This window comes from Myxocyprinus asiaticus, chromosome 40 (genome assembly GCF_019703515.2).
Source record: "Myxocyprinus asiaticus isolate MX2 ecotype Aquarium Trade chromosome 40, UBuf_Myxa_2, whole genome shotgun sequence".
In the NCBI taxonomy this organism is placed as follows: Eukaryota; Metazoa; Chordata; class Actinopteri; order Cypriniformes; family Catostomidae; genus Myxocyprinus; species Myxocyprinus asiaticus.
Window position 1 is genome coordinate 8,061,003 of NC_059383.1, and position 22,953 is coordinate 8,083,955.

General features: G+C 37.4%; 1 protein-coding gene across 1 annotated transcript in view; it reads right to left on the reverse strand.

The window, feature by feature from the left end:
- Nucleotides 1-22,953, reverse strand: part of LOC127430421 (gamma-aminobutyric acid receptor subunit alpha-3-like) — a 293,420-nt gene that overhangs the window by 25,102 nt on the left and 245,365 nt on the right. The window contains exon 9 of the mRNA XM_051680177.1: nucleotides 2,703-2,908. Within this exon, the coding sequence (XP_051536137.1) occupies nucleotides 2,703-2,908 (206 nt within the window). The remainder of the gene's footprint in view (nucleotides 1-2,702; nucleotides 2,909-22,953) is intronic.

Below are 22,953 nucleotides of genomic sequence, written 5' to 3' on the forward strand. Positions count from 1 at the left end.
ACAGAAATTCGATAACCGGATTTTTTTCCAAATTGTCCAGCAAAATGTTGGACAGCACCAAACTTTCTTAGCGGAAACTCTGGTCAGAGCATGTGCAATATCTACCAGACCATGTTTCCGACAAATTAGAGATTTTAACTAAATTTGGAAAAAGTTTCTGTCCTAACACAAATTGTCACTTTACAGTATTTCTTCAATGCTACATTATTTCACAGCCAGCTTGTACTTCTATTGCCTTGGTATATCCATGTTATCAGTTTTGCATTGTACTCTCTGCCTTGTGAGAAACTTTGCAGCTCTCCACACTTTCTGCAGAGAACCGAAATTTCCATTCTATTGAACAATTAATGAATAAGTAAAGTGCTTCTCAACAGATTACACATGAGTTACAACAGGAGGACGAAACAGGAATTTATATTACTGGTTCCCAGGTACAATATTTCCTCATTCTGTGAGCAATACTGCATCTTGCTCTCCTTTTTATGCAGCAATTCCCATCCATTAGCTCTGAGCATTTCATTTTTCAGAGGTTATCAGGGCCAGGACAGAGAGTAGCAATAATCAAGAGTAAGCAAAGGCAGTGGAGAGAGAGAGAGAGAGAGAGAGAGAGAGAGAGAGAGAGAGAGAGAGAGAGAGAGAGTGAGTGCTGGCAACATCAGATGTATTGAGAACGAACAACCTCAGTAAAAAATTACAATGGTGACAAGCTTGCTAACAAGAAAGCTTACATTAGTTTGGGATTTATAAGCTGAATATTTATTGCTTTGTGTGAATTAAAAAAAATCGATAATGCGGAATTAAATTGTGATTGATCATATTACAGAGAAAACACTAAAAGTTGATTAAAGTTTTTTGACCTCTTAAACTCGGAGCGACAATGTACTGGGCCATCTAGGGGGCACTGAATGAATATGGTATTTCTCAACAACCACTTGCTTGATCTGCACAAAATAGGTGTCGTTTTAAAGCTTAGACTCTTGTCTTTACAATGAATATAGCTGATCTGACCATTTCAAAAATACTGATTTTAAATTTGCTGATAAATTAAAAGAATTCACAAATTTGCGATCACAACAATCATATAAAAAATAACGGTAAAAAAAAAAAGACCACACAGCCAATTGTTATATATCTTTGGAAAGGTCTTGATTAGAAGAATATAATAAGCAAATTTGTTTCATTCATAGACCAAACTACAGTGAGTATTAGCGTGTGAAATTTATTTATCAAAAACAAAAAAGATAAACTGCCTTTCCGAAACATTATGGTTTATTATTTCATGTAAAATACACATAGTAAAGAACATAACATACAGCAGGTGATCCTGAATCAAACAAGCCCTCACTCAATGTCATATATTGTGTAAATCCAGAGATATTAGTCAAAGAGTGTCCTGAGAGCTATCGTGGTTAGCATTAATGGCGATCTCTATAGCAACGGTGTTCTCCGGGAGCATCTCACTGTAACATGACCCTTCATGTCATAGATGTATCAGATCCATCTCATTGGATCTCAAGAGAGTGTCAGATTGCATATTTGGGCAATCCACGTGTCACTTGTTCAGTGTGGGGGTCAATAATAGAACCACAGCGCAAATCCATAGACTGTGCATAAGAGGGCGCGCAACGCACATTTTTGGAGTGATGGAATAAGTATTTTTATATATATTTTTATATTTTTGCATTCATAGTTTTCAGTTATTCTGTTTTACTGTTCAATAAAACACATTAATTATGGTTTGGAGATATTTTTTGGACACTTTGACAAATAAAAGGCCACCTTGGAAACCATGGCTCAATATTCTATAACTTTTGATTGCTTTGTCCTATCAACAAATTAATTTTTTCCTGGTATAGTTGACATGTTGGAGAACAACACCAAAGTACATTTTTTGACCATCCACACTTTCTGTCTAAAAGGTATAATGTCAAACTGAATTATAACTAGACATTTTTTTTATTTTTTAGCGCTCATATTTTGTGTTTTGTATGCAGTGTTGTAGCATAAGAGTCTTTGAGCAGGATCCAAAAATGTATACCATGCAATTGAGGTTCTTTGCAATTTTTTTTAGAGTAATAAGCTCTTACTTTTGGGTTTGCGATTTTAACTGAAATCCTCCAAAATGCCTTTAGGGTGTAAGGGGTTAATTATGCAACACAACCTTTTGTAAAGTGTTGTATTATTTGGCGAAAGGCAAATAAAATTAAAAAAAATGGGACAACCGATTTCTTTTTTTAATTGTATATTTTTGGCATTTTTTCGATACGAAAGTGTAGAGGGTGATAGGAAGAAACAGGGCAGAAGAGGGGGAACGGGATTGGGAGTTTTTCAAAGCTGCCAAGCTCTTTAAAAGTACCACACAAGTAAACAGTCCAAGTCTTTTGAAGCTATATAGAGTATACTACAGTAGCTTAGTGAAATTTAAAGGGATAGTTCACTCCAAAATTATAATTCTCATTTACTCACCCTCATGCCATCTCAAATTCAAATGACTTTATTTTGCGGAACAAAAACAAAGATTTTTTTCAAGAATGTAGTGTTAACATTTTTTACAAAAAGTGTTTTTGTCCATAAGTCAATGGGGTAGACATTAAATCAACTATAATAACAAGACATTCAGTGTTTGGGAGTACATGATGACAGAATTTCCATTTTTGGAGAGATGTTCCCCAGCTGTACTAAATGTTCTTAAACCTTCTTACCCGCATCTCCTGGGCCTCCTTCTGACCATCCCAGGCCCAGCTGCGTTTTGTGAAGTAGTTGACTGTGGCAAACTCAATGAGGGCAGAGAAGACAAAGGCATAGCAGACCGCCATAAACCAGTCCATTGCCGTGGCGTAGGCCACCTTCGGAAGTGAGTTCCTGGCACTGATACTCAGTGTGGTCATTGTCAGGACAGTAGTGACACCTAAGAACAGAAACAGGAAACAGGTCAATATTTATCCCCGTATAAAGGATAGATAAAAGAGCTCTTGAAGTCTGGATCAAGGCTCATGTGGAGAAATATTCTAACAATGTCATCAGTGTTGTGGAGGCAATGTTGAAACTGTAGCTTGCCATGCAACAAGCTACATGAAATAATTAAACTATACAGTCTAACTAGCAACTAGCTAAGTAGTTAGCAACACTACAAGCTCTTAGCTAAATGTAGCTTACTACATTGAATCTACAGAATCTTTTTAAACAAATTACTATCAGATGATATAATTTTTAATTTAATCAGTGCTGTGTTTATCTATCAAAAAAACAAACAACAACAACAACAAAAAAAAAAAAAAAACATTTTGAATGTACGAATCTCAATTAGTTTCAAACAGTATTAACAGCAGCATTTAACAAAATATTATACTATAAAGATAGAAGACCTAAAATGTCACACAGGGATTACATTTTTTTTATTTTTTTTATCTGGTTTCATAGAATCATGTTATTACACCTACATTGTTGAAAAATGATTTTTATGTGGCTCGTTGTACATATTGCGTCAGTTTCCTGGTGAAATGGACACTATACGTTTTACAACAACAATGACAAAATAACACACACCCACGATACTATATACCGGTAGACTAATTTATGGACTGTTCGTCAGTTTAAGGAAGTGACGTCTTTGTTCCTTGAACATTTCCTGCTAGTTGTCAAACTCATTCAAAATAACTGCGGAGGGTGCTTCATTCATAGTGACTTTAATACGATTGTCATAAAATGTCATTATTAAATGTGGACCATGTTGTTTGGTGGCTGGATGTTCTCTGGAAGCCTAGAACTAACGTAAATTTAAGTGTTTATATTTACGAAAAAGCAACCACAAATGGACGCATGAACTACTGCAGTGAAGCAAGACAGCTGGATTCGTACAGTACTAGCAACTGCTGCATACATCTTATCTCTGGTAGGTGAACACCATTTATGCAAACTAATAGTAAGTTTGATCGGTAGAGTTTAGCTGTCTAGTTAAGTCAGAATATTTCTTTACATCAGCAGCCATATCAACCTGTAGCTCAAGACTGGTTGCCCACTGAAGCTAAGCAGGGTTGAGCCTAGTCAGTACCTGGATGGGAGACCTCCTGGGAAAACTAAGGTTGCTGCTGGAAGTGGTATTAGGGAGGCCAGCAGGGGGTGCTCACCCTGTGGACTGTGTGAGTCCTAATACCCCAGTATAGTGATGGGGACACTATACTGTAAAAAGGCACTGTCCTTCAGATGAGACGTTAAACCGAGCTCCTGACTCTCTGTGGTCATTAAAAATCCTAGAGCACTTCTTATAAGGAGTAGGTGTATAACCCTGGTGTCCTGGCTAAATTCCCCCATTTGCCCATCTCAATCATGGCCTCCTAATAATCCCTATTCACTAATTGGCTCTAACTCTACTTTCTCCTCTCCAATATAGCCGGTGTGTGGTGAGTGCACTATGGCTGCCTTCGCATCATCCAGGTGGATGTTGCACACTGGTGGTGGTTGAGGAGAACCCCCTGTTCACTGTGTAAAGTGCTTTGAGTGTAATGTCTATTTTCAGTTTTTGCACATACCTTATTTGTTCTGTTTTCACTAGACTGCAAAAGTACGCACTAGTCATTTTATTTTTACAGTTCTGGGTTATAAAAATGCAGCTATTGGAAATGCTTCAGGGCCAGACATGCACAATAGCATTCTAATTCCCTTGTTATGGTTTACGTCATTGAAAAGGTCCATACATCTCCCTGTCCCTTTGTAAAAGAATGAAACAGTAAATATGGGAAACAGAACATTTTATTCAGTTCAGAGCAACCACAGAGCCAAGGCTTTTTGTCATACCACATCATATGATACAATTTCTTACCACCTATCATGATCTTTTGATTGTTGAACTATTTTTCAGTCTGGCCTGTCAGAACCAATTTGTTTGATGGCCAGTTTGTCTTGAATTTTGTAAAAGAAAACAAAACACTTTTACACAAACATTCGTGTGTAATACTTGCAATCTGTCACACTGCTGGCTTGGACTAATACTGTACTATAGTTACCTTGGGGTTTGCACTATGTGTAGCAGCAAGAAGGGCAGATTAATTTCCAACATGACCACAAGACAATTCGGCATGTTGTTTTCTATAGTTAAGGCACCCTTATATCTTCCACATTATGCTGACTCACTGACAAGCGGCATCTTCTATCAGACATTTCTGCATTGGCTCCAGCTTGTTTACCTTCACCTGTGTCGCAACCAGAAGCATGTTGCGTCAGCAGCATAAGGGTCCCGGGTTTGGAAACAAGGAAGAAATCATGTTCGCATAATCAGATGAGTCATGTAATTTCTATGAGTTAAACTGTACAAAGTATCCAATTCACTAGATTAAAACTGACTTTTCAAGGCTGCATATGTGAAAGATAGAGCATTGTTTATTTGACCATTATTGCCTCTGCTTGCTCAGGATTTGCACAATACAATGTGAAATTAAAAAGTTTTGTTGAGTTACATTGCTACTTGTTGGATAAGTAGCTTGTTACTGGAAAAAGTACTCTTTTTACTCTGTTTTTAAAACAGCTGAAGTATTGTCGCATTACTGAAAAATGCAGTTAAATTACTAACTTCACTACTTTTAGTTAGTTACTTCCCAACACTGAATGTCAATTCACTTGTTATTACAGTTGATTTAGCTTATACCCCTTGGATGTGTGCTGACGTGGAAGTCATCATATACTGTATCCTTATGGAATGGGTGTGAGTGTATGTCCTAAATGCTAACCAGCACTGACTATGGGATGATGCAAAAGGACAGCCACCTTCTGAAGTGACTTTTAGGCTAAACATACTGTATTATCTTTCTGTGAGACACAAAATGATGGGCTCGGTCACAAACTGCAGTTTTGCAGTCCACCAAAATGGCAAGCCACGTAGGTTATTTAAGGGAAAGTTCACCCCAAAATTAAAATTCTGGCGTCATTTACTCACCCTCATGTTCCAAACTCATATTTATTTTTGTTATTTTTTTGCGAAACATAAAAGGAGATATTTTCCACAATGTCAGAGTTGTTCTTTTCCATGAAGGTGAATACATGATGACAGAATTTTAATTTTTTGGTGAACAATTCCTTTACCATTACAGTGAAGTGTAGCTTTTAGAGTAGAATAGCCCATATTTATCTTTCTAAATTTCAAATTCTCAAATAACATGGTGAACGCTTCCCATATGTGAGCTCAAAGAAATATTGTATTATAATCTCTGCATTGATAAAGCTGCAACATTGGTTAGGGCTTTAAAAAGAGCTGCCACACTGCATAGGTGTTGAAACTGCATTCTATAACATTGTAGGATATTTCAAGGACAGACACATTAATGATATATACCACTTTACTTGGTAAAGCATTTACAGTTGAGTTGAGCTCTAAATTAAAGCTCTCAGCATCGGGGGGAATGCCAATGCACTCGAGTGTCATAAGGTAAAAATATGCATCCGTTTTTTTTTTTTTCTCCTCAATATGGAAAGTCCTCATGATGATGTAGTGCCTCAATCTAGGTTGTGGAGGATGAATCTCAGTTGCCTCCGCATCTGAGACCGTCAGCCCACGCATCTTATCACGTGGCTTGTTGAGCGTGTTACCGTGGAGGCATAACGCGTGTAGAGGCTTCACGCTATTCTCAGCGGCAACCACGCACATCTTGCCATGCGCCCAACCGAGAGTGAACCACATTATAGCGACCACGAGGAGGTTACCCCATGTGACTCTACCCTCCCTAGCAATCGGGCCAATTTAGTTGCTTAGGAGACCTGGCTGGAGTCACTCAGCACGCCCTGGATTCGAACTCGCGTCTCCAGGGGTGGTAGTCAGCATCTTTACTTGCTGAGTTACCCAGGCCCCCCAAAAATATGCATCCTTATAAGTAATGGGAGCTTTTAAAGGTAAGATGAGTAAACATTCCCTTGAGAACCGTGCTGCCCTGAAACCAAAATAAGATTCTTACGGCAATAGCATGGGCCTAAGACTGCAACATGTGCTCATTAATTATGATGTGTCCTTATACATGTATCCATGTAATTCTATTGTACAGTATATACATACTTCATACATGTTTCCATGTATAAATGTTGGAAAAGCAGATGCAACCAACCAGGAAAAAAAAAAAGAAAAAAAAAAAACCCTAATGACCAACATGATCACACTGGAAACTGGCATATTGCTACCTAATGTTCAGGTACCCTGTAATCAACACCATTCTGCTAAGTTACTGACAAGCAGAATTTCCCATCAGACATTTTTGCATCTATTTAAATGTTTACGAAACAATTTTTTTTTGCAAGAAACATTTAATCACAAATGTTATTAAATAGCTTTTCCCTGGTATTAGACCTCCATGGTTTTGGCTTTCGTGCATGAACGTGTTTTTAAAATGCCAATTGGTATTATTAGTTGGCAGCGACATAATTTATGATGTCCATAGGAATAGGGTGTCTTATTAATCGTGAAATTGTGTTTTCTTAATGGCATGAATCGCACTAAAGGCCTAGACTTAAAATGCATGGGCCGCCACTGGGTTAGCTCATCTTAAAGTTAGCAAAGCCTTTCTACCTACCAATACCAAGTGTTGGGTAGATTATGTCTGAAATGTAATCTGGTACTGAATACAATTTTAAGATTAAGATTAAATTTGTAATCAGCATTGTAATCTATGAGATTACAATTTTTAGGTAATATAAACCAATTACTTTTGGATTTGTTGGATTACCGAATGTATTTCAGTCTCTGGCTCAGACATTTATTTTAAAATTTAGGGGCACAATCAGTACAATACATACTAATTTGTTGCTGTTGCCTGATAGGTAATGTAATATGTAATAATGTAATCCATGAAAAGTAACTGTAATCTAATTGTGTATTTTAAAAAGTAATGTAGTCTGATTAAAAGTATTTCATGTTCATAATCTGATTACATAATTCAGATTACATTAATTGTATACGTAGTTTGTTACTTCCCGTACAGACCATTGGAGATGCATTATAAAGCTACCGCTTATGACATAATAGGAATCTAAAAGGGTTCTTTTGTGAAATCATTGGAACCTAAAAGGGTTCTCATGTGAAATTAATGGAACCTAAAATGGTTCTCCTGTAAAATATTTGGAACCTAAAAGGGTTCTTCTGTAAAACCATTGGAACCTACAGTTAAAGGGTTCTCCAATGACATTATAGGAATTTTAAAAGGGTTCTTCTACGGCATCAGGTTGTAAATTTTCTTTTGGAAATTTTCTTACATTTTTTATAAGGCATTTATGTTTACTATCTGTTATTGCAGAATGATATTTTTCAGAATTAAAGTGTGGTCAGTCTGGACCATGCATGGGCAAACTACAATGGCTCATTTATCTTGAAAACATTGTTTCAGAGGATACTTGAATGATCTTGCATTGGGATCTAACGCTCCATCACAAGCTTTTAACATGCTTAGGGTGGGTTGCACCAATAAGGACTAAATTAAGCAGAGTTTATAGCTAATCGAGGGTTTGTTGATCCAAATTTTGTTTTAATTTGAGTTGTGTTGCACCACTTAATTTTAAATACGGTTTAACTAATCAGAGATTAAACTGTTAACCTGTGATTAAAACCATATCCTGCAATCAATTTTGTCTGCCATGATGGATTCTGAACCTAGCTGTAGATCATTATACTGGGCCGATCAAGCAGGTTAAGAAAATGTATCAGTATCATGTACAATGTCACAAGCCTTAAATATGGTAGCATAATTTAATAAAAAAGTAAGGCAGGGGTTTTGGATCAACCACCTCCCCTCGCGTCAGCACCAGAAATGAACAGCGTGTGCAGCTGACTGATGCGAGTATGAGAGTAGGGAAGAAATTACGAACAGTTGACGCTTGTAACCACTCTTGTTAAATGCCGAATTAACGCTGTCCTGTTGCTTCTCATTGAGAGTTCCGTCTCTGTCCTGTATCCCCGCATGTAAAGCGTTGGGAAGCCGGTAATCGCGCGGCCGTCGAGATGAGCCATTGCGCCCCAGATTTGAAAGCATGCATTGCCACCGATGGCCCATGATTTTGGGCCATAATAAACATAAATAATAGGCTAAAGTTCTCTCTCAGAGGGCTGACAGTACATCCACTGTTCGTTAATCTAGTCATTTATGTTTAATTGTAGGTCCATTTTTTCTTTAAACCACCCCAGCTGCAAGTCTAAAATTAATCCATAACTGAGATTTAAATCAGAGTTTAAAGAACTCAAACAGGATTAAAGTTAATCTAGATTAACTGTGAAATTTAAATCAGGATCAAAATGATGGTTTAAATGCAACCTTGATTATTTTTAAACATGGTTTAAAGTTTGGTGCAACAGAAATGGCACATAAACCTTGATTTAATCCAAATTTAAGTGTAATCCTTGTTGGTGCAACCCACCCTTAGGGTTGCTAGATAACAAGAGATGCAAACCCCCAATCAGAGCTTTTTACATGCACAAATTGGAAATGTTCCACCCAATATTATTTATTTTGCCCTATCAGGCAACCATGCATGCTAATGTGCTCTCTCACTCTCCCCTTCAAAAAGCTTAACGATCAGTATATTTGGCACGAGGAAAAGTGCACAGCCATTTCGTGTCCATTCATGAGGATACTTGTGCTGTTTAGTGCTACTAAGTCTGCGAGCAAACCTTCTCAATGATCTTTCTCCTGATCTCTGCATCATTGGCACGCGAGCAAAAGCAAGTGAGAGAGGAATACTGTATGTCCCTCGCACGTTTATACAAATCTAACTCTTGCAGTAATCATAGTCACGCAGCCTGTTTTATTCAGTTGTGTTTTCTATCATTATTTAATTTTTTAATAATACAGAACCCTGATGTACAGAGTGTGTTAATTTGAATAAAAATGATCAGGGAAGCAGAGATGGTAAAATAAAAAAGAATATTATTATACTCAAACATTATCAAGTGTTTAAATGCCTGATAGAAAATTATCTACTTTTGCAGAGCAATACTTAATGCAATTCAATGCGGAACATTGTATCTTAAAAGGAATACATTGTGTCAATGTATACAATCATTTCACTTGATCTGTTACCATCTGGCAACCGGCTGAAGAAGGCAACGCAGATGGAAGACACTGACATAACGATACCAAGGGGCTCAATGCTGTAAAGCAAACCAAAGAGGTCTATAATACCCAGAGAGACATATCTGTTAGCATTCTTCTCAATGGCAGTTGCTCGGTTGCTGCAGGACCCCCTGGAAGTATACTATTTAAGAGCGCTACATAAATAAAATTGTTATATATTGTATGATACATGGTGTTTTTGAGAATGGCTATTCAAATGAATAGTGAGCGTTGTTTGCTCCCATAAACGTCAGTGGCTTACAATTAAATTGAAATCTATGGCTGATGAGGGGCTGCAGAGTGTCAAAAAGTCGAATGGCAGAGAAGATTCTCATTAAACTTTTCATTAGATTTTATCTCCATCTGGAAATGGAGTGAAAAGCATGGGGGACATTAGACAGAATGTCACATGAGTCGCTATTGTCTCTGTAGAGACAGACGCCTATTGTATTCAGTGTGTGTTGAAACTATAAATTACATATTACACTGTGGAGTTGAGAAGAAAATGACAAAACAAAATGATCTTGTGTGAAATGTCAGGTCAGAGCCATCAGAGGAGATCTTGGAAACTGACAGGTATCCAGGGCATAAGAGATTGATTAAATATCTCAGTGTGCTGTTTGTGAGATGATGCAGCAGCCAAGAAACACTGCCCCAGGTTTCCCTTTTTAGTAGAGTGGATGAGAAGTTTTCTTCACTGAATAATTTTAACAAAGACAAGGAAAATGTAGGATACTTTTAAAAATAAAGGTTGCAGAACCCTGTTCTTATCAAGAACCATTGATCTCTGTATCACTGTATGTGTGTGTTTACAATGATTAATTTTTATAGTAATTATTTTATACTTTATATATAGCCTATAAATTAGGGGTGTGACAGTAAATTTTTCTAATGGTTTAAGTTTTATATTTTTAAAGAGCCTCTTTCTTCCACATTCATCGCACTATAGAAAACAGAAATAATCATTTGTAACCATCAAAGACACAGTTAACTAATAATCACCATGACTGTTCAAAAACAAGAGAGATATATCCAATTTTAACCCAAAACTGCTCCAGAGACTAGTCATAATGATTTGTTCAACCTCTTTAGCGTTTTGTGGTGAAGTAACATGGATCACTAATAAGTATTTGCGTGAAGCCTCAATGCCATTATTGCAGGATAAACTATTATTTTTTTCTGGTTATGACTGTTAGCATGATGAGCATATATCTTTGGTGAGCTTTTAAAACGGGATTGACACTCAAGTGAGCGCACGTTTGAGTGACAGACTGCGCGTGTGCACACATACTGTTTCTATGAATGAGAGCACAGACTTACATGTAACATCAGCTCTGCTCAGATATTCGTTGTTGCTAATTTCATTTATTGCATCCCTTTGCATTTTATTTTTCCTCTCTAACTGTGCTGTGAGTCAGCAATACAGAGAAATACTGTAATACTCCTGAAAATAAAGACCTCACAATTCATACACATTTAGGCTATTGATAAATATATTTTTGATGAAGAAATCTTAAAGCGGGCCACAAAAGATGGCTTGAGGGACGCATGCGGCCTGTGAGTTGAGTGTTGAGTAGTACTGTTCTGTGACATCACTGGAACATTAAATGGTTCTCCTATGAAATAATCTGAACCTAAAAAGTTTCACCTATGTAATAAACAGAACCTAAAATTGTTCTCCTTTTAAATAATTGGAACCTAAAAAGGTTCTCATATGACATCATTGGAACCTTAAAGGGTTCTCCTATGAAATAATTGGAACCTAAAGATGTTTACCTATGAAATAATTGGAACCTAAAATGATTCTCCTATGAAATACTTGGAACCTAAAAGGGTTCTCATATGACTTCATAGGAACCTAAAACAGTTCTCCTGTGAAAACATTGGAACCTAAAAGGGTTCTCCTGTGAAATAATTAGAAACTAAAATGGTTCTCCTATGAAATAACTGAAACCTGAAAAAGTTCTTCTATGAAATAATTGTAACCTAAATAGGTTCTATTATGACATCTTTTGAACCTAAAAGGGTTTGCCTATTAAATAATTGAAACCTAAAAGGGTTCTCCTATGACAACATAGGAACCTAAAAGAGTTCTCCTGTGAAATAATAAGAATCTAAAATAGTTCTCCTGTGAAATATCTGGAACCTAAAAGGTTATCTTATGACATCATTGGAACCTTGAAGGGTTCTTTTGTGAAATCATTGGAACCTAAAAGGGTTTTCATGTGAAATTAATGGAAATTAAAATGTTTCCCCTGTAAAATATTTGGAACCGAAAAGGGTTCTTCTTTAAAATCATTGGAACCTACAGTTAAAGGGTTCTCCTATGACATTATAGGAGTTTTAAAAGGGTTCTTCTACGGCATCAGGTTGTAAATTTTCTTTTGGAACTTTTCTTTCATTTTTTATAAGGCATTTATGTTTACTGTCAAATCTATGGGCAGCAGTTAGTGGGCCGATTGGTGGGACAAGGCTGCTGAGATGTAGTGCTCAGTGGAGCCCGCTTTGGATGTGGCATACACAACCTCCAGGCATCTTAGAAAACACTACATTTAGCATGACTTGTCTACCAGCCTGGCCGCTCCATTACTTCAGTGCCCAGCCTGCGGCCCGAGCTCCCCGCTGTTTCATCACGTCTGCAGACATCGGTGAGCGAGCCCTGCAGAATATTAATAAGGGTCTGCTCTGGACCTCATTAGTACCTCTCCATTGAAGCCTACCAGCATATCTACAGTGGTTGTCAGCTAGCAGAGACACAGCTGAGAAACTCAAGAAACAATGGATTTCATTTGCAAGTGTTACGTTCACATGACAAGCACTGGTTGAAACAACGAAAGCACTATCTTTCTTTCTTGATGTGAAAACCTTTCTTTTATAAGTAGCAAGGGGGAACCAGGGCTAATTGTCACATGGGGAAGTTGTCAAAAATGCTATATCTCAGTAACTAAAATGTTTGAATCAAAAGTCCAGTTACAAAAATTTGTTTTCTCAAGCAGATGTTTTGTATGTTGGTTTGAAACACCTAGTTTAAAACTCTCCTAAATTAGAATAATGTTTATGAATTCTACCTTCCGGGGTCACTTGTGTTTAAGTTGTCAATTTAAATTTATACAATATATTACTCACAACATTTGCTGGCCATTTGGTGATACCTTTTAATTTTTTGTTGTTTCATGAATTGTGTTTGTTTTGGTGGTGGTGCAATTGGGGCAGATTTTACATTAGTCTTTAAGGTATGTGGCTGTGCAGAAATTTACTTTCAAAACTAAACCTACCCTATGAAATATTCACTTTTTCATAGAGTAAATAGTGCAACAACTAGCCATGGTCTCCCTTTTATAACATAATCCTTATGTTATGATATAACCCCGTTACTTTTTGCTACCAGTAATATAGCCTTTTATTTCTTTGCCAACCCAGTTTAATCAATGCTTTTGTATTAATCATATTAGCTAATGGATGGAACATTTATCACGAATAATGAATTACTCATTCATTGGTAATTAGAAATATGCATGATTTTATTTGTTTATTGTCAACGTGTCCTCAAAATATTTGTCTTAGATGTTTCTCCTCAAATTCCTAAGGAGAAATAAAAATAAGAACAAATGAGATAAATGTTGACATACAGTAGGAGTATGCCGTCAGAAGAAATAGCACTGATCTTGCCTTTGGTGTTATTACATGGCCATAACAACCAGGAAGACTCCACAAAAGTTGGCCACAAAACTCAACACAATACTTTCCCAAGGCATATTTCTTGTCTCTGTGGGCTGTGAGGGCTTCCCACCATGAAGGAGGTCTTCCTGCCACATTTCATATAGAACAGCTCCTCCTGGGCATGTGTTGGCACTGTATACAATGGCAGTCTCCAGATCGCTGATTAGCCTGCACGCACACTCACCCTGTGGGGAACACTTGGGGCTGCTATGACACACTCTTCAACGCCTATTTTCTGGAAAAGGTAAGCAGGAGCAAGTGACAAGAACACAAGAGGACTGGAGTAGAAAGCCGCACATGCTGGAGTGGCTGTAGTTGGAGAGGTGGAGAGCTCGCATGGTGGGTCTCCTTTGTATGAGAGCAGTGACTGGTTAATGATGCGATTCTCACACTGAGTGTGATTGCTGATTAGTCACGTTTAAAGACTCAAGACTCGACTTGGCTAATGTGAAATCAGTTGGATACAACCTCCCTCTTGTCTTTATGAAATGATGTATGATATGATACTAATTACTGCAGCATTCAATGTGCTCACTGCTTTTTATTAGACAAAATTAGTGCCTCAATATATTTTTTGTTGCTTGTATCTTTACCGATCCCTTTTGTTGATCTTAAAAGCCAAAGCATGGGGGGCCTGGGTAGCTCAGCGAGTAAAGACGTTGACTACCACCCCTGGAGTCACGAGTTCGAATCCAGGACGTGCTGAGTGACTCCATCCAGGTCTCCTAAGCAACCAAATTGGTCCGGTTGCTAGGGAGGGTAGAGTCACATGGGGTAACCTCCTCGTGGTCGCTATAATGTTTGGTTCTCGCTCTCGGTGGGGTGCGTGGTAAGTTGTGCGTGGATGCCGTGGAAAATAGCGTGGGCCTCAACATGCGCTACATCTCCACGGTAATGCGCTCAACAAGCCACGTGATAAAATGCGCAGATTGACAGTCTCAGACGCGGAGGCAACTGAGATTCATCCTCCGCCACCTGGATTGAGGCGAGTCACTACGCCACCACGAGGGCTTAGAGCGCATTGGGATTTGGGTATTCCAAATTGGGGAGAAAAAGGGAGAAAATAAAGTCAAAATATTACATTTGAAATTCTTGTAATCAGATTACAGTAACTGATTTTTTATTAATTTAATTACTGATAAGTACATTTTTAAAAGTAATATTATGACACTGGATGCGCATGTACCCTCTAATGAGTTATTGTAAGAGAAAAACTTGAGTGTATGATTTGTGTGGAAAGGAGGAAATATAGACATTACTTTGAACTCGTTGAGTGGAAATAAGACAACTTCACTGTGAAAAGTGCTTTAGAATGAAACTTAAAGGAATATTCCAGTTTCAACACAAATAAATCTCAATTGTCAGAATTTGTAGCATAATTACTTGTCCCTTCTTATCCTTAAAAAAAAGAAAGAAGCAAAAATCTGGGTTCCAGTGAGGCACTTACAATGGAAGAGAATGGAGCCAATCTGTAAATGATAAAATGCTCACTGTTTCAGAAGTATAGCAACAAGAAATAAACAATATCTGTGTTAACATGGTTGTAGTGTAATAAAATCACTTACTAACCTTTTCTGTGTAAAGTTACGTCCAATTTTACAACTTCGCTGCAATTACGACATAACTCTGTAAACCCTAAAACGACCCTAAAAACAATGATTTAAAGTAAGTAAGTAAGTAAAATGTATTTCTAAAGCACACTCAAACACAGCAAAGCTGACCGAAGTGCTGGACAGAAAAATCTACAATACAGTAAAATAAAACAAATACATTAAAATACATACAATAAAATGAGACAAGACAATCTCAATTGATACAGCAAAATGCTAGAGAATACAAGTGCGTTTTAAGCCTGCATTTAAAATAGACAGTGATGAAGCTTGTCTAATGATTCCATAGCCTAGAAGCAGCAACTGCAAAGGCTCCATCGCCCTTACATATAAAACGTGACCGGGGAATATGTAATAATATTTAGTCAGCAGATCTCAAAGACCTAGTAGGTAAGTATGGCCGTATTAAATCCCTAATATATAACGGGGCCTGGTCATTAAGAGCTTTAAAAACAAACAACAGTATTTTAAATTGTATCCTGAAATAAACAGGAAGCCAGTGCAGAGAGGCCAGGATTGGGGTAATATGATCACACTTTCTAGATGATGTCAAAAATCTGGCCGCAGCATTTTGAACCAATTGAAGACGGAAAAGAGAGGCTTGAGGAAGACCAAAATAAAGGGAATTACAATAATCCAATCGAGAGGTGATAAAGGCATGAATAACAGTCTCCAGGTCTTGAAAAGATAAAGCTGATTTAAATTTAGCAATCATTCGTAACTGATAAAAACTATTTTTCACTACTGAATTTATCTGTCTGACTAAGCCCAAGTCAGATTCTGTAATGACACCAAGATTCCTTATATGCGCGTTAACATTGGGGAAGTGTTGGCCAAGCTTATTAGCAAGAGTGCTTCTAGATTCAGCAGAACCAAAAATAATCATTTCAGTCTTATCATTGATAAATTAGAGGACTTTACATCTCAAATAATACATTTTAACAGAATAATTGCTTTTATAAAATTATAAGCTCCACATTTCTGCCTTTTAAACCCTCCAAAAACTGGCTCCATTCACTTTCATTGTAAGAGCCTCAATGTAACCTCAATTTTTGCTTTTTATATTAGAAAAGGAGGGACAAGTTGAAATATTTTGGTGTGGTAATCAACAATCTGCCACAAATGCTGTTGACTGAGCTAAATTTGTACTGAACTTAAATAGCGCAGCACCTTTTTGTTCACAAAACTCTACACTATTTGCTTGGCACAATCAACATTGCTCTATTAAATTGAAAGTGTAAACACTAGGGCTGTCAACAGGGCTGAGAATCGAAATTCAAATTTTACAAAAATTGTAATTATATTTGAATTTTAAATACATTATTTCAGTTGTTTCATTATTTCAGTTCACATGCAAGACATCCAGATTAACGTTTAAATTGATGCTAGTCCAATAGAGTGTGCAACGAATACATATGAACACTGTTTTTTTTTTCCTTTCTTTTTGCAAAGATAAGAGTAAATCAAAACACAAATTTCTGATTTAAGAATGCTTCTTCTTCTTCTTCTTCTTCTTCTTTTATTTTTTATTTTTTTGTTGAACTTTAACCATAAAGTCCTCTTTAATGCACTCGACATGAGAAAGTAACTCTTGCTGCAACTCTGAAAATTGAATTCAAACAAAATTCTTTTCCAGTTCCAAATGAAATGTAAAACAAATCACAGTTTGACAGGGTAAGACAGAATGAGTGAAAATGAATAGACTGGGTGTCTATCTGTGTATGTGCATTGACATGTGCGTGCATGTGTGGACAGTGTGGGGGAGAGATAGAGAGAGAATAAATGATTGGATATTGTTATATTGTTTCTGTTCTCTTTGTTTTACATTAACATAAAGTATAAAATTAACTTTGTTTTTTACATTTGTCATTTACATTACTGCCAACAATCACTAAACACAGTGACTTGTCAGTCGATGTGTCATAACTGTTAAAGTCCCAGACAGGACTAATGCGCTTTTTATCTGCTTTGCTAGTGATTCTCGCTCTGTTGCTAATGCAGTAAGGTCAATCGTCATCTAGTGGCATCTTAATGTTGTGGTAACGGCGGCTTTAAAGGTTTAAAAACATATTGCAACAAAAAATACAATTATTCAAGATTTTATGTTTTTATTTTATTTTAGTTAGTTTCATAGCCATATAATTATATTTTAGTTTAGTTTCAGTTTTTCCCAATCATGTTATTATTATTTTTCTTTTGCATTTAATTTAAGTTTCAACCACAGATGTTGCTAGAGAGCACAAAGTTCCATAGTGCAGCTTTAAATTAGAAGAATGTTCGATTTTTACTCAGCCTCAGTAAACATGCTAGTAACTACATTTTAATCAAAATAGATATTTTATGCATTTTCTATTGCTCATGGAATCAAATGATGATCAAATAATTGAGAAGAGCATTGTAGCTTGGCATATAACCAGATGTGTGGTTTATTCAAGTGCTAGAATTGCAGTAGTGGGGCAATGTTGTACAGTTGCAGTGGTCTGCTGCATCCTCCACATCCTCCACAAGGTCAGTAATTGTGCAGTGCAAATTTCGTCCAGCACAGATTTTGTTCGCATGATTGATTGGCATAATTCCTTTAGTGAATTTGGCACTAAAACAATGCAGACAGCACATGCAAATAAACAGCGCTTTCAGTGGGCAGATTTTAGTCTTAGTGAATTCCCCATATATTGTTCTAGTCTGAATTACACCGGCCTGTTTGGCCTAGTCATAAATTATCAACAGTTTTCACTCATTTAACCTCAGTCTAATGTATACTTTATATTCTCATGTATGAGAATAGATTATTCTAAATAAATTTTATATGGTGGATCAGAACTGGATACTTTCAAGGGAGAGAAAAAACATAAAATTACCAAGTAATATTCAAACTATAGATTTCTCTTAACCTTCAACGGAGTCGTTTAATCCTTTAAGCTCTAGACTCAGGGAGATCTTTGAAGACTGAAGGTTGGTAGGTTTTATTGGCAGGGTCTATACACCAAATGGATATGCGCCAAAAGGAAATACCTGTACTGAGGCTTTAAATTGTAGGATGAAGACTATATACAGTAAGTAGAACATACATATTCTGAAGGAACTTCACTTGCCCATGCAAAATTTGCTGTCACAATGCTTGGGTGTTGCCAAGGCCAGGGCATTGCTATGTGGTTGGTAAGGTGTTCTGAACGTTTTTAGTGTATTGCTCGGCAAGTTAAAAGAGACCACCCCCAAGTGTCTATGATATTCTAGTACCTAGATATGGCTTGTGTCACTCCTTTAATGTAAGTTTCTGGATTTTTTCACTTGTTCTATTGTCCACCAGAATTTGTATCACTTAGAATAGTAATCACAAATCTCTACCCCCTAGTCACACATTTTGAGGCATCATTCATGTTCGTAGCACAAATGGTGCAGGATGAGTTACTATTCCAAATTCATCCTTGAGGTTAGGGGCAGAGGTGTAGTCAAGACCAGACCCTCCAAGACCCAGACCAAGACTAGACCCTCCAAGACCCAGGCCAAGACTAGACAACCTAAGACCCAGACCCAGACTAGACCCCTTGAGACCCAGATCCAGACCAAGACTAGACCCTTTAAGAACCAGATCCAGACCAAGAACTATCCCCAAGACCAAGACCTAGACCTGTCAGTCCAAGAACCAGGAAGTAAATTTTAATGAATCAAGATGCTGAATTTATTGCAGAAATAATGTATAATATTCAACAGTTATGTTTTAATACCTTTTCATTTATTTTACTTAACTGAACAAGGAACAAGTCAACAAACAAACTTTACCACCTTTTCGTTTCAGTTTTCCCCAAGGAAATGAATAAAAGAAAAGTGTAAATAAAAAAGTAAATAAACTTTATTAAATAATTGTTTTTCATATGCATTACTAATATAACAAAATAACAATGTTTATTTTTTTAAATCACAGACATGTCTGTTGATAGCATGACTGGAGCGGAAAACCTCCGCTCACCCCCGCTCGACACGCTAGACAGCTACCGCTTTGGGCTGTGTTTGTAATATGCAAAGACAGTGCGCTTTGTCTATCATTGTTTTCAGAACACAATCAATAATATCATCTTATATATGCGCAATTACAGTTGAAAAGATGCCAGCTTAGTTTTTCAAATGCCCACAATGCACAAACATTGGCTGGGTTAGCAAAAGTATAAATCAACAAAGTATTGCAACAATGAATGTGTGCAATCATCATTTGAAGTCTGTTTGAAGTCAGAAATATAAATTATGTGATTAAAGCAATGAATCCAGCAGAAACTCCAGCATTAAAGGTATATTTTACGTGCTTTAGACAGACGTCACTGCTTTTAGCTCACAGTGATTGGCTGGCGCCCAGCATTTTCTCTCCTCTCCACCAATAGCTGGTGTGTGGTGAGCGTACTGGCACACTATGGCTGCCGTCGCATCATCCAGGTGGATGCTGCACACTGTTGGTGGTTGAGGAGAGTCCCCTGTTCACTGTGTAAAGCGCTTTGAGTGTAGTGTCAGAAAATTGCTATATAAATGTAACGTTCATTCATTTTCATTCCTCATTAATATAAAGTCAAGGAATTTAAACTTTTGCAATGCCCTCGACCACCCTCAATGCTTTCTCTGCACTGCTGTCAATCTCACAATGCACCTTGCGAGCGTGGCGCTTCACTTCCAAAGGAATGAATTGAAAATGCTTGCTCACCTTTGCTCACAACGCGCCAGTGGAAACATACAGTCACCAGTGCAGAGGAAATCCACTCAGCGCGTGCTCACAGGCTGAGTTCTGCTGCTGCACTCTTGCGAATGATCTCTTTATAAACAACAAGGTGCAGAAACTATGTAAATAAGATATTTTTATTACGCAGTGTACACAGATTAATTGATTATATTGGGAGTTTTTGCAAGAGTGCAGTACTCAGTCTGTGAATTCACGCTGAACTGAAGTGATTGACAGCTTCAGTGATTATTGAGGGAGTGTTCTTTGCTCACTTTATGTATATAATTTAATCACAACTTGAATAACAGTTCATTGCTGTTCTACGCATCAGTAAATCAAGACTTCACATTGTTCCTCTTAGCAGCCTGAAAAACAACAAATTCAGGAATAAAGTTCTCAGCTTGTTTGGGATGTGTAGCTACATAATACGGCATGCAATACATTTATATTAATCAATATTATTAATAGTGATTACAATATCAAGTATGAATAATATTCAATTATGATTTTAGTCATAATCGTGCAGCCCTACTCTTGCCAACAACTCATAAGAATACCGGCCACTGGTAGCTCAGTGGTAAAATATGCTGGCTACCACCCCTGGAGTTCGCTAGCTCGCGAGTTCGAATCCCAGGGCATGCTGAGTGACTCCAGCCAGGCAACCAAATTGGCCTGGTTGTTAGGGAGGGCAGAGTCACATGGGGTAAACTCCTTGTGGTCGCTATAATGTGGTTCGTTCTCGGTGGGGCGTGTGGTGAGTTGAGCATGGATGATGTGAAGCCTCCACATGTGCTATGTCTCTGTGGCAACGTGCTCAACAAGCCACGTGATAAGATGTGTGGGATGGTAGTCTCAGATGCGGAGGCAACTGGGATTCATCCTCCACAAATCACTATGTGACCACAAGGACTTAAAAGCACATTTATGTGGTCTCAAGAGGTCTTGAGACCAAGACCACAAGATCAAGACTCCAACTCTGGTTAGGGGTTTGTTCAGATCCCTACCTTGAAGTATGAGCAACAGTAATAGTGATCATATGAGGAAAATAAATAAATATCTAAGCCTGTGTGGGCTGAACACTAATTCTATTGAGTCTGTCTTGAAGTGGGAGTGCGAAGAATAATGGAGAGGGTGGTCTGCACAGAATAAGGGGATGAAGATGAAATATGACTATACACTTGAGTGAGTCACTGCATGCATAGACTTTGTCTTAAAAATTACAGAGTTAGAACCAGTTAGAAAACAACAACAAACAACTAGAAAAGACAAGTTTGTCGAGACAAACTTTTTTGTTGGCTTGACAAAGCTGAAAGTTTTAAAAGTCTATAGAAGTTTGAAGGTTATAAAAGCATTATGTAGTTTAACATCTATACAGTGTTTAGAGTTGAATTAGATTAGAAGTCGAAACCAAAGTCTAACTGGATACGTAATGTTTGATTAGACAATTGGCTGCCGTTGGCTTAACAAAGCCTTGTTTGAATGTTATATCCTTACAAAAATTAACAGCAGTAAAACTGCAGTCTGATTGCAGTATTACTGCAATCTATGTAGTAAACAGTGTAGTTTTGTGTAGTACAATGATGCTGTACTGCACAATGACAAACTGTGCTGCACTCACAATGCTTTTTAACTGCAGTACTGATATAGAGCACTGCAGTACAATTACAGGTCAATATAGTACTACTACAGTTCAGAGAAGTATATCTGCATTCCACACTGGTATAACTGCAGTATTTTGCAAAATAATAGCAGTTCAGTGTAGTACTATTTCAAATCAATGCAGTAGAGCTGTAGTTTGTATAGTTCACCTGCAGTTCAGCGCAGTTAAAAAACTGCACTGCAGTGTATATGGAGCTTTCAAATTGAACAAAACCGCAGTTCTAAAGTGTCTAAACTAGGTTTGACATTAGATTCTGGCATTCTATTCAGCTCTGCGTGAGATCTAATCACTGGTTGCAATAGTATGGAATCTTTACAGAGTAACCGGGGGGACCTTACACAGAGACGCACACTCTACAAACAAACAAACAGCAGCAATTACGAGTCGCTGATCAAGTGATGGAGAAAGGACCTCTTAATGGTAATGTTTTTTTGTACAAAACAAACCCAGTTGCAGCAAACTAAAGCCATATTCACACAACTCATTGGAGTGAAGTAGCCAGCGTTTCCTTGGCATCTTGTTGCGCTTCTGTCTTACCAGACTATTCACATAAAGTATCATTATGTGGGCAGTATTAGCGCTAAAAGCAAACAAGCCCTATACGGAAGGTCATTCTCAGGATAATGTCTATAAAAGGAAATGCATGCATTTGGATGACAATTAATTCACGGTTGAAGAGTGAGTTCGGTCATCCTACGAACCTGGAAATTTGCTTCTCACGTAGTCAGCTGCATGTAATATTTGTAATATTTGTATAAGGGGGTGTACAGTTTAGTCGACTAGTCGATTAGTTCTGCCACTAGTCAACGTGTTGGGTTCATGCCTACTAGTGGAGAATAACATGAATTCAGTTGCACTTGTTCCATATGGTGACAGCAAGAGGAAAATTCATCAGTCCACAAACTGCTTTCTGTGTATTTTATGAAAATACATTTTAAAATATAAGCTATGCAAATATATTTGGAATTATGCTAAAGTGTAAATGGAGTGAAAACGGTGCACATGCTGAGATGAGAGCGCATCATCAGTTGCGTGCACGCTCTCTCTCTCTCTCTCCAGCATGCAATCAAAAACAAACACAAGTGCGCAGGGAGATTTCCATGTACAGTAAAGAAAATGTGGAAAATTCGGGAAAAGTTAGATTAGCGCAACCTCTTTTTTTTTCTATTTTTCTTCTACGCA